Source organism: Hirundo rustica, chromosome 3, assembly GCF_015227805.2.
Source record: "Hirundo rustica isolate bHirRus1 chromosome 3, bHirRus1.pri.v3, whole genome shotgun sequence".
Taxonomy (NCBI): Eukaryota; Metazoa; Chordata; class Aves; order Passeriformes; family Hirundinidae; genus Hirundo; species Hirundo rustica.
Genome location: NC_053452.1, coordinates 9216741 through 9229657, shown reverse-complemented (window position 1 = coordinate 9229657; position 12917 = coordinate 9216741). Strand labels below are relative to the sequence as shown.

Sequence of the window (12917 nt, the reverse complement as noted above, 5' to 3'; positions counted from 1 at the left end):
AGTGTAAGAAAACAGATGTGGGTGTATCAGGAGGAGGAACACAGTGCTGGCCACAGTCCTTCCCTCCCCTTGTTTCTAGCTTCACCAGGACTCTTCATCAGGGACTGCAGTGATAGGACAAGGAGTAATGGGTTCAAACAGAAAGAGGGGAAAATTAGGTTGGATATACAAAGGAAATTCTTTCATAGTGCTCAGACCCTGGCACAGGTTGCCCAGAGAAGCTGTGGCTGCCCCATCCCTGGAAGTGTTCGAGGCCAGGCTGGACACGGCTTGGAGCAACCTGGAGGTGTGGAAGGTGTCCCTGCCCATGGCAGGGGAGTTGGATCTGGATGTTCTTTAAGGTCATTTCCAAGCCAGACCATTCCATGATCCTCCTTCCCGGGAAGTGTTAGTGAAAAGCTACACCAGCATGGCTGTGGCTGCAGCAGGGACATAGGCTGGGGGGATAAACTGGATCTGAAATGCACTTCCTGGGCACCAGGAGGGACCTGTGACTTGCAGCCCATTTCCCTGCCTGGCTGAACCTGGTGTAAATCAGCAGCAGCTCTGGAAGAAGCTCTCCTTCCACCGATCCCCTTGCATCAGGGCTGCCTCTCGTGGGAACCAGCTGCCTGAACACAAGCCTTTTCATCTTCCCTTCTGGCAAGATAGTTCTGAGCCAGACCAGTTCCTTGATCTGATTCACCACATGAGAGCTAAGCCAGCCTGAGCAGTGCTGGAAAGGTTGGGCAGAGCCACCTTTTGCAGCAAAACCTCTGGCATGGACCGAGTTAGACTGCCCAGTCGGTATCAGGGCCAAGGGGGGTATCTTTGTACTCCAGGAGCAAAACCCTGGAGGCAAACCACCTCTGTGTCATCCCTTAAATGAAACTGAGCTCCCAGCATATCCCTAAATTAAAAACCCTCATCTGCGTAAGAGAGAAACAACCCATGATGATTATTAATGATGTGTGTTCCCCACACATGTGGGGAGTGATGTGTGATGATTATTAATGATGTGTGATCTCTGGGGTGTTTTAGCTTGTGGAAGGTCATTCTCTTTGACATCTCATGTGTCTCATGTGTCCCTGCATCCCCTCACTGACAGGGGAAGGTCACAGGATGTCCCTTTGCAGGGTGAGCTGTGCTCTCCACAGAGGCCTCTCTCTGTCTGTGTCACACCACACTGCTTGCCCTGGAAGTTTCCATGCAGGTTAAGTTGAGATGCCTCCAGCTCTGCCCACTCCAGAAGGATGACATCATTAGCTGGGTGATGGGCTCTGTGTGAGGGATCTGCTGTTAGATAGGTGTCACATTATCAGTCAAAAAACCAAACCCTTGATCATTTCTCTTCAGTGCTCAGAATAAACTTTCATTTTCCCTGAAGCATCACCTTATGAGGGAACATCAGAGCCCTTAATCCCCCATTAATTTAATCATATAAATGGCATTTTATTGACCTTGCTGGATGTTGAAAGCTGTTGAAATACGAAAAAAACTATAAAACTATAATTAGAGGTTAATAAACAGGAGGCCTAACATTAGTGGCATCTTCAATTTTGTGTCCAAATTTGGACTTGCACGTTGGTGTGTTGAACCCAGAAAGTTCCCAAATTTTGTGTTACAGAAGCAAATACAGTATTCTCAGTGGAATTCAGTGGAAACTCAGTGGGGCATCTCTGGATTTTTGAGAAAAAATCTTGGAGACAGGGACAAGCTAAACCTAATGCCTGGGAGCTGCTGGGCTCAGTCAGCTCAGGTTGGAAGGAGTCCATAGTTTAGCTCCTCTGGGGTGTTTTGCCCACACTGGGGACTGTATTGGTCTCTTCCCACATTAGCAGACAATGGATTAGGGAATTATTTCCAAGATAATTATTTAGTAAAGTTGAAGAAGCAGCATTTTGTTCAGAAGAGTTGTAAAAAGATCACAAAATTATTTACTGGTTCTTGTGGCACCTTTCCAGATGAACAGCAAATCCTCCCCGGGTTTGACTGTAACTCCAGGTACGCCTTTTGTAACCCTATAGCCAGAATCTTGGTGAGCGGGGTTGGATTTCTTTTACCATGGTGCTGCTGGTGTTTTTATGGACTTTTTTGACATCATATTCCACATTTACCTTAGAATTTTAGTTATTTTCATAACTATTCTTTTAATTTCTGTGAGTCACTTCTGAAAGTTCCTTGTAAAGCGTACAAATAGTCCTTCATGAGTTCCTGTGTGCGGAGATAACTACAGTTAAAGGATTTCTGCCAAGTTTAGGCTATTTTTTATGATTAGGCTGGGCCACCACAGGAACATATCCAGGTTTTTGGTTGAGTTCCAGCTCTTTCGCCTGGATCCAGATGAAGACACTAAGGTGTGGTACCACACAACGAGCAGCAGTCAAAGAGGAAGTTGAACCCTTGCCAAAACCAGAGAACTTCTTCCCTTTTTGTTTTCTTGGTTCGTGTGTTGTGTTGGAGCCTTTTTTCACCACACCTGTGCCCCCAAGGTGCCACATCGGGAGACGTCTTTACTTCGCGCGTGTGATGCCCCTGGTTTCAGTCCCGCCTGTGCGGAGCTTGCAGGGCTTGATGGAGTGGCTGCTCCTCCTCCCCAGTACATAGCGTTCCCAAAATCTTCGACAGCGTTTCCTAACTTTAATAACTTCAGGTTTGTCAGGTTTAACCCCGTCTGTTGTCCTTCTGCACAGAACTTGGTGGAATAACACGGAATGACACGACCGTCCTCCATCCGGCCGCACTCCAGGCATTACTCAGGGTGTTTGTCTGCCTCAGCTTTGTTTGCTTTTAATATTCCCAGAGTGTAAGCCAGCATCCATTCCAAGGTAGTGGCTGCTCTCAATTTGACTTCAGAGGGAGCAGAATTAGATGTTTGTTAAAAATAACATTTTGTTTTGTTTGGATGATTGTCTTGTTTTGAAATCGGTGAAAGCTGTGTGCTTCTTCATATGCACATGGAATCTGGTCTCTCTCTTTTTTAAAGTGTGTCATCACAAGATGGAGTTGCAGCTGTCTTGTTCTCCTTTTTTTGCACTGTTATGTTCTTCTTGTTTGGTTAAAAATAGCCCGAGAGGAATCACTCTTGACTGAACACTTCCTCTTTCAAACTACAGATTTTTTTTTTTAATTCTATGAAATAGTTTATAAAAATATGCAAATCCGGAGCAGTGGTTTTGCTGCAATAGAGTGAGCTGTGCGGTGTTTCTGTCTCTTGCCATTCTTGGCACACCGCTCTTGTGTCAGGTGTTAAACAGATTTATTGGGAATTTGCGCAAGTTTGTAGTGTAGGAAATGATGTCATTTGAACATTAGCATTGCTGATTTTCTCCATATCTAGAGTATTTTTGCTTTTATAGACTACTCTTAGGCTTTAGCCTGCTGTTACGTGTTTCTGAGGAAGAGACACGTTTCCCTGTAGAAAGCACAGAGTGGACTGAGGCTCCTTTAGCAGTAGGGGGGGATTGGTTGCACAACCACAAAGCCCTCGCTTTTGATTCAGGACTTTTGATCAGAAGCCAGATGCAGATTTCGTGCTCAGCTTCCATCCACAGACAGCTTACTCAGGCAAAGGTGTTGAATCTCTGTGTTTAGTTTAATTGTGAAGAGGCTCGAGGTTTGACCACTCCTTGGGTCTCTGGAAGGATCCACATGGTTGCATGTGGCTAGCACAGCACAGGAACATAAACCCTGGTGTCAGGGTGTCCTTGGGAGCTGGCCATGTTGTCAGGGCATGGATTAGAGCTGCTCTCCTGCTAGCCCTTCTGCAGGGTGCACTTTGGAAAATGCACTTTTCTTTCTGTGTTCTCTGAATCAGGCTGCATCAAGAGGCAGCTGGGCTGCGGAGTCAGCCAAATCCAAGTCAGGCTGAGGAGCTGTCTGTTCCAAACCTGTTTCCTAAAGATCCTATTTCAGGTTAGCAGGTGAACTAAGGAAGTGCATTAAAGCATAAAACTTTGTGTATCTGGTGACACAGCACCAACCTGCAAAGTGCTCACAGGCAGAACTCCCCTGGGCTTCACCACTTCTGAAGCTCACACAGTTGTTGCTTCGTTTTATACTCGCTGCTGTGTTTGCCTTGAAATGTTGCAGATCACAGGTTTGTAAAGGGGAAAGGTGACTTGATTTCCTTCTGCAGCAGAGACCAGTGGAAAGTATTCTGAGCTCATCACACTTACTATTTCACACTATCAAAAGGTAAAAGGAAGAAGTCACTCAAGTGGGCATTGTGGAATCCCACTCGTGGCAGGGTGGAGACCTGAGCCAGTGATAAATGCTAAAGGTCAGAGCAGGCAATCTAATCAGTACAGCATGGTCCCCGGACTTATCGCAGCCACGGTTAATCTTCTGTTCTTGCAAGAGCCCTTTGAAAGGGAGGGGAGGAGAATGGAGAGCTGGTGATCTGGTGACTTAGCACAGGGTTGGTTTGGGGTAACTGTGAGGAGCGTGAAACAGCTGAACTGCTGCTTAGAGGGGTTTGAGGAAACAGAAATACTTGCAATGATTTTAATTATCAGTACTTCTACTTCAGTGAAATTAAGCCAGTTTCTTGTTTTTACTAGCATTGAATGTCAACATAATGGTTTAGTGTCACACCTTAAAGGAAAACATCAAATTCAGAGGGGGCTGCTCTCCCCAGAATTGTCCATTAAGCTGAGAATACATGAAATGTTCAGTAATGATACCCCAGGCCCTGTGTCTTGTAATTCAAATAAGGAGCGAACAAAATTGAAATGCTGAGTTTGGGTTATGCATTGCTGGGTTTTCCACTGGGAGGAATATGCAAGGAAAAGGATCCTTTCCAGCAAGGCTTTCCTTCCTGTTTTACAAATCTGTATCCTAATGGCTCCACGAATCCCTGCTCTGAAAAGTACTGCTGTGACACTGGTGGTGATGGGGTGGGGAGGTGGTTTCTGTTGTTTCAGCTTCATTCTTGCCCCAGGAATTGCCTTCTGACTCTTTTTCCATCTCAGTGTCTAGAGGAAAATGATGATACCACGTAGCCAAAGTCTCTCAGCGCTGCAGAAAATCTTTAATGAGATCCCAGGATCCCTTTGTACCAAAGTATTTCTCTTGGGCAACAACATTAATTTTTTAAATTTTATCACACACAAAGAATAAAAAATTACTTTTAAACTATAGATAGTTGAAGCTGTTGTGGAAGGTAAGGTGAGGAACCCAAACACAAGAAACAGCTGGAGAACTCGGACAGTTGAACCTTGTTGGGCGCAGGAAAAGCATTAAAGGCTTCAGTATAATTCTTTGTGAACAAGGAAATAATTTGTGCAGCGCCTGTCCAGCTGCCAGGGGCTACGGGCACATGTGTCTGGGCTACACCATCTCTTTTACTGGTGAGGATTCATCCCCAGCTGGGTGAAGAATTGGCGCTGGTTCCGTGGCTGACCCTCAGTGTTGTCTGTCCTGCAGTGCCCGAGGAGCAGCTGCACAACATCGACGAGTACGACCTCAACGTGGTCCGGCTCTGCTTCCAAGCTTTCCTTCCTGACGAGCACGGCAACTACACGATAGCCCTTCCTCCTCTGATCTCCAACCCCATCTACGACAACAGTGAGTACCAGCTCAGCCAAACGTCTTTTCTTTCTTTTCCCTCTTGTTTTTCTCTTCAGCTTGGGATGAGAAATGCCGGCTTTCTGAGGTCTGTGCCAGTTCTGGGTCGCTCCTGTGGCTTGGGACTGCCAGGTGCATGACTGTCACACGGCAAGTCACAGTGAGCATACGTTGAGACATGATCCCAGGGTTAGCCAACCAGAGAAGGCTTGTCCATGGCATTCATGGACTCACACTCAGGTGTTTTTCCAGCCCTTGTTCGCACACAGCAGTGGTGATTGCAAGGAAAGGCCCAAGTCTGAGGTGCCAAGTGATTAAAGTGATAGTGGTGAGATGGATGGCTGCCTCAAGGCTGATCTGTTTTCCAAGGGAATCCTCTGGAACCCGTTTGTGCCCTGGAGGTGTCTTGTCTTTGGCTTGTGAGGGCTCTGGAATGGGACTTGAAGAGAGATTTATCCCAGTGGGAAACTGTCTTAAGGTCTTCTGTATCCTAGTTGGTGGCTGTTTCACAGTACAGGTGAGTAATGGAGGAGTCCTTGGCCATGCTCCAGGAGGGTGCAGAAGAACATGACACACTTCTTGGCACTGTTTTCCACATTCCACAAAACGGGACACCCGTAGGGCATCAGCAGCTGAGGACTTTAGCCCCCAGTGTGTGCTGGACTCCTCCCTGGGAGCAGAGTAGCAAAAGAACTCTTAATCCTGGAAAACTTTCCCTCAGTGTTTTCCATTTCTGCACCACGAGCGTTTCCATGCTAAATACTTGACGTTCTCATTTTAGCAGAAAGTACTGAATGAAGTGACATCTGCATTTCCTAAAGTTGTTAGGATTGTGTTGATGTGGGCATAACCATTGTGAATATGTTGAGTATGAACTCAGATGGCTCTGATATATTTAGAGTCTCCTTCTAGAATGATCTAGAAGCTGGAACTGCGAGCGGCGTGTTACTGAGAACCCTTGCACTGAACTAATCAGGGCTGAGATAAAAACTGATGTACAGATTTGTAGCTCTGCCTCAGATGCCATTTAGAAATGTGCCAAATCACTATTACTCGTCCCGTGGGCTGATGTCAGTACCGGCGGAGCTGTGAGAGGTGGTGGGGGAAGCAGGGGCGGGTGCTGGGGGTGTCTGTGGGCAGCACTGGAGGCACCCAAACCCCTCCCTGTAGCGTAGCAGCCGCGTAAATAAACCCGTGCAGAGCTGTGACCACAAGTCGTAAAAAGCGGCCCTGCAGAGTTTCGGATCTGAGCTGCTTTTACAAGTGTCAGCCTGGTTAGAGCTGCTCTGTCCCACGCCCGGGCTGTACCCTCAGGTGACAGGGACTGCAGCTGGGCAAGCCTGGCCTCTGAGGTCTGAGCCTTCATGGATCTGCTCAGATTAGGAGCAAAGAGATACTCTGAAAACCAGCTTCAAATCCAGTATTTTCTTCACTTTCTCATCCCTTGTAGTCTCCACTTGCTTTGGATAGTGAGACACAGAAGAATCACACAGGCAACCCCATTAGCAGAGGCTGCAAGTGTCTCAAATTCAGCACCTTCTGTTTCCAGATGCTTCTAAAGTTAACTGGTTTGGATCAGAAATTTCCCATTTTGCATATCAAAACCTCTAAGGAAGAGTCAGATGAGGCAGTTCAGCATTTCTGAGAAATGGGGTTGGGTAGAACATGTTGTCCTGCCCTTGTTGAAAGTTATGTGATTTTTAGCGAGGAGCTCGTTTCTCCGGGGATTTGTCACCAAGGATGTGGTGTAGGGGAGTGAGGAACAGGAATTGGGCAGGAGTTGAGGTGACAGGGAAGGAGGAACCTTTCCTTCTGAGGCAGGTGCCGGGCTCAGCGCTCCTGCTGACAGCACAGCTGTGCATCCACATCTGCTGGCATTTGTGTGTGTTGATTTCCCTTCTGAATTCCTTGTCTAAGGACAAAACAACAGATTCCAGAAGGAGACTGTCACAAGGACCTAAAGGGAACTGCCAAGAGAGCTGGAGAGGGACTTCTCACAAAAGGGTGATAGGACAGGGGGTGATGGCTTCAAATGGACAGAGGGAAGGGTTAGATTGAATATTAGGAAGAAATTCTTCTCTGTGAAGGTGGGGAGGTCCTGGCACAGGTTGCCCAGAGAAGCTGTGGCTGCTCCATCCCTGGAAGCATCCATGGCCAAGCTGGACAGGGCCTGGAGCAACCTGGGATAGGGGAAGGTGTCCCTGCCCATGGCAGGGGGGTTGGAAATGGATGATCTTGAACGTCCCTTCCAAACCAAATCACTCTGATTCCCTGCTGTTGAGTGCCATTCAAGCACACAGAAGTGAAACATTGGTAAAATTAGGCTTTTCCTCACAATTCTTAATTTACCCTTCCTGTGAAAAGCGCACCATGACGCTGGCAGTCACATGGCTCTGTGCTGTTTCTGGGTTTGTTTGGTTTCCCCTCCCTTGAAGGTTTCTGATTCATTCAGCAAATGAAGTTGTGTGTGTCATGTAGTACACGAGGCTGTAGCTCCCACTTATAATAATGACAGAAATAACTGCAGATAGTGCAATTGGGGACTGGTAAGAGGTTACCAGGAACCCTGCTTTAGGTGTAGTCTGTGTCGTGCTGTAGCTGCACTTGGGTAGGAATTGATTCAAACTGAGAGTCTAAAGCATTTTTGTTTGGTTTTTCTTTTTGGTTTTTATTTATGTTGGTTTTTTTTTTTTTTTTTTTTCTTTTTTTTGATGTTGGCACCATGAGCTTTGGTTTTTGTATTTCTTCTCTGTGTCTGGAATGGGAAGCCTGTGGTGGTGGTGGAGTCTCATGGAGGATCAGTTTCAGGGTGTCAAAGCAGCACCAGCTGGATTGTTCCAGACGTTTTAAATGTGTTTGGAGCTGCTGCTCCAGAACAGAGCCAGACACCACCTTCAGTGGGGGCTAATTCATGATGAGAGGCAGCTCTCCATCCACCAGATCCTGAGGGCTGTTCACATACAGCCAGTCTGGAGTTTGAAATTTGAGTGGTTTGGGGTGAAACCTGCTGCCCTTAGTGAAGATGTGAAATTATGGTCCTAAGAGCTGCTCTTGGACACCTGCAGAGGGGAACAGAGGAGAGGCTGGATGGCCAAGGACCTCTGTGAATAGAACTGCAGCCAGACCCTCAGAGAGGGGAATTCTCCTGACTTGCTAGCCCAGCTGTTTCCAGAGAAGGGTGACTGTACCAGGTAATCAGTCACTCACAGAACTTTGAGTTCTGCAGCTTGAAGGGCACCGGGGGTGAGCACAACCACACTGGGGGGAAGTATCTGAGACTACTCTACAGTAGTTAGGGAGTGGGTGGCACAGCAGTGCTGATGCCTTGCGTTTGGAGATCATCATGGAATATCAGACCCTGCTGCTGAATTTTCTGGATGGAGTGACTTGCTTTGTGTGGATTTCAGGGGGTCACACTCCTCCAGCTGTTGCCTTCCCTTCATATGCCTGAACTCCCAGCACCTCCTGTCTAACAGTGACAAAGCCGCAGTAATTCTATGTCATTAAATTTGCCTGTTTGCTTCCAGGAGCTCCCAACACTGCAGAATTGAGAATTTGTCGTGTGAACAAGAACTGTGGAAGCGTCAAAGGAGGAGATGAAATATTTCTGCTGTGTGACAAAGTTCAGAAAGGTAACCTGCGCTAGATTTTTTTTCTCTCCCTTTTTCCCAACTGGACACATTCCATGACCATTTTCCTGCTGCGGGGCTGAAACCCTTCACCACACACCTCAGAGTGGTTTGGTTTTGTAGCTGGGTGGAACAGCTTTGTGCCTTTAAAGCTGAGCCATTTACTTTGCACCTGAATTCTGAGTCGGGCTCCTCGCTTTGCTCCCCTTTCTTTCTGCTGCAAGTTTCCAGTTTTCCAGCTTAACAAGCATCTTCTCTTTCTCATGGCCTAGATGACATAGAAGTCAGGTTTGTCCTGGACAACTGGGAGGCCAAAGGTTCCTTCTCCCAAGCCGACGTTCACCGCCAAGTCGCAATCGTGTTCAGGACGCCGCCGTTCCTCCGAGACATCACCGAGCCCGTCACGGTGAAGATGCAGCTGCGGAGGCCCTCTGACCAGGAAGTCAGTGAGCCCATGGATTTCAGATACCTGCCAGATGAAAAGGGTATGCTTCCAGTGACATGAGCTTCTGAACAGCCATGATCAATGCAGGGCTCGTGGTAGTGGCTTAGTTAATAAAAAAATCAGTCAGTTTATTCCCTCTTTCAGTGAAAATACCAGAATTGCTGTTGAGTAACACTGGCATGGTTTGCTAGTGCTGTTATGCCTGCAGTATTTTCCTTTAAATAATTCCTACTACAACTTGGTGCCACTAGGAAGTTCTTTTAGGCCTTCATTAAAGAGAAGTGCAACACTTTCCCCTTCCACTCCTTTCTCTGTAGATCCGTACGGCAACAAAGCAAAAAGGCAAAGATCAACGCTGGCTTGGCAGAAGCTCATACAGGACTGTGGTAAGGAAAATATTCATCTTTTTCTTCTTGTTTGAGTGAACTTACACTTAGATGGAGCTGTTTTCCTCTAAATGCTGCACCCTCATGTCATGTTCCATCACAGGATCAAGCACGATGGAGAGGCCCAAGGTAACCTCATTCCCTGTTGTCACTCCTGAAGGGAAGCTGATTAAGAAAGGTAGGTTTTTGCCTGCAATCTGATAGTGGTTTAAACAGATAGTGCCCTCCTCTTGGCTCAAAATTCTAAGCTCTTGAGGGTTTCTTCCCGTAAGATAGTGATACTTCTGACCGTACAAACTTGAAGCTATCAGTTCTTCATGTCACCCCCAGTACGGGCCATAGAGGGGTGGGGAAGGGCAGCTCCCTCCGGGGTCCATCCCGGAGAGCAGCGAAGCAAGTAGACGGTGCAAATACGCGTACAACCTTGCTGCCTTTCCTCCGCTTTGTACCGTTTGCGATGTGGAACAACCCCTGAAAAGCGGCGTTCTCTCCGCAGAGCCGAACGTGTTTCCCTCCGCGCTGATGCTGCCGGGAGGCCTAGGAGCCCTGTCCGCCGCCAGCCAGCTGTTCCCCGGCTGCCCGCCGCTGGCGCACCCGCCGGCCGCGGGGCCGGGCAAGCAGGACGGGCTGTCCCCGTGCTGGCTGCACGGCTCCCCGCCCCCGGCCGGCCTGCTGGGCTCCCACCCGCACGGCAGCTTCTCCGCCGAGCCCCAGCACGGCGCCCCGGGCGCCGGCTCCCTCCCGGCCTTCCACGACGGCGCCCTGGCCTGGCCCGACGACAAGGACTCGGGCTTCTTCCGGACCTACGGCAGCGCCAACGGGCTGGGAGCCGAGGCGGCGTCGGCGGAGCTGCAGAGCCTCCCCGGCGGCGCCGCCTCCGGAGCCGGCGTGGTCGGCATGGACACGGACGACGTGAACTGCGGCAGCTTCAGCCTGGAGAAGTTCAGCGCGGTGCTGAGCGCGGGCAGCCACCGGCAGCAGCTGCAGCTGTCCTCGGCCGGGGCCGGCACGGGCGGCGGAGCCGCCGCTTTCGCCTCGCAGCCCGGCCTGGCCCACCCCTCTTACGGCTTCCTCGACCAGGAGGTGCTGAGCGAGCCCAGACTGTCCAGCGGCCACCAGGGCGGCCTGGCGGACAGCCAGTTCTATGACGCCGACGGTGTCCACGCTGAGGAGCTCTATCAGTCCTTCGCCTTCGATAACATTTTACAGAGCTATAACCCGTGAGCCGGCGCTGGGTACGTAGAGCTCCCGGGGTGCTGCTGCGTGGAGAGGAGTAATTTACCCTTCTGGAGTCCCTGCTTTCTCTTTCAGAATGTTGCTGTGCAAGTTTCGTGATCTAACTTAAAGGTTATTTATTGCAGCCCGTAGTGGTGCCCGTAAAGAGGGAGGTGGGAGTAGGGTTTGGGGGTTCTGTACCTTGGAAATACCTTGTAGACGTATTTTTGCACTGTTGGAAGTGGGAACTGTTAACACTTAAAGCTTCCTTACCTTTGGGGACTGTAAAAGCTGGCGTCTTCAGAAGGGTTAAATTTTCAAATACTTCACAGGGTTAAAGTTGTTTCGAAACAGCCATTTTTGCTATAGAAATGAAATTTAAATTTTGATAGGAAGAAAATTGGCGAAAAAAACCCTGCTCGTGAGCGCTCTAGTTCAGTCTCATCTAATGAATGACATCTGAGTTCTGCTCAACTTACTTGAAAGGTTTAGGTTTTTAACCCCCTTTCTATAAATATTTCTTCTCCTAAAATGAGAACATGTATTGATTTTCCACGCTGTCACCACACTCCATTTGCTTTGAAGGCAAATTTACTCGTAAATTTTTCTTAATGACTATGTCATTGTTAGATATATTTTAAAAGACCGGAAGGTTTGAGTTTTTAAATAGTCCAGCTCTGTTGTAAAGGAAATCACTGCACAAGAGAAGGAACAGAAAGTGAGGACTTGTCTGCACTTCATCCAGAGTGCACTGTTTTAAAAGCCATGCCCCTGTTGCTTTAGGAATGAAGCTGTTGTTGCTCTGCAAGCTGTGTGAGTGTGTAGCTGCAACGTGAGTGAGATTTGGAAAGGCAGAAATCTCTGGAGCCGAAGTATCCTCTTTCCTCAGGTATCCCGGCAGTTTCCTGCTATGCAAGTGACTGCTTCAAAGAAGGCTCAGATCCTGCCTCCCCTGCACCACCCCCTCCCAGGAGGGCAAAGCCAGAGGCTGCCTTGGTGCAGCCTCACCTCTATTAACAACTTTTAAAGCCATTTCAGTCAGTACTAATTAAAAACACTCCTCTATCCTCTGTATCAGGAACCAGAACTTCTTCCCTCCCACTTGATTCCCAGTCTTCGCTCTTAGCCTGAGCAGGAGCTGTTCCTGACACCTCCAGCTGGAGGTAACTGGCTGGGTAAGACACTCTGGCCTTGGCTACTTCATTATACTGTTATTTTTTTAAGAAGCAACACAGAGAACTGTCTGAGTATTTCTTAAGTGACACGGCTGCTCTTTAGGGCGGTTAAGGCTTAAGGGTCTCCGTCGTTACCTTTTGGTGACATCAAACTGCACAACGAGAGCAGCAACAAAAAAAAGCAATAAAATGTCCAAAGCCCACCCCCCCCAAATCAAAAAAGCCACTTGAGATGTAGAGTTGTACACAAGGAAAGGTGCTCCAGAAGCCCTCTGTGGCTTACAGGAAAGCAGGAATCCATTGCACAGGGAGCACTCCGGTGCTGCTGCTGGAATTCCATCACACAGGCCCGACAGTCAGGCGAACTTCTTCCCCTGACTCCAGGTGCACATTGACTCTCCCTGTTTTCAAGCAATATTTCCTCACTTCTGCACCTCTCCTCCACACTCTTAAGCAATAGAAAGACCAAAGAAATATAAAGAAAGTTTGAAACGTGTTGTTTATTAATTTTTTTTTTTTA

The 12917-nt window shown here is 48.2% G+C and overlaps 1 protein-coding gene across 2 annotated transcripts in view; it reads left to right on the top strand.

Moving 5' to 3' along the window:
- The window catches only part of REL (REL proto-oncogene, NF-kB subunit), a 40302-nt gene extending 27399 nt beyond the window's left edge, over positions 1-12903 (top strand). For both annotated transcript variants that reach the window (XM_040058230.2, XM_040058229.2), the window contains 6 exons: positions 5407-5547; positions 9075-9179; positions 9449-9661; positions 9939-10007; positions 10111-10185; positions 10504-12903. In XM_040058230.2, the coding sequence (XP_039914164.1) occupies positions 5407-5547; positions 9075-9179; positions 9449-9661; positions 9939-10007; positions 10111-10185; positions 10504-11231 (1331 nt within the window). In that variant the 3' untranslated portion in view covers positions 11232-12903. The remainder of the gene's footprint in view (positions 1-5406; positions 5548-9074; positions 9180-9448; positions 9662-9938; positions 10008-10110; positions 10186-10503) is intronic.
- The last annotated feature ends 14 nt before the right edge of the window (positions 12904-12917 follow it).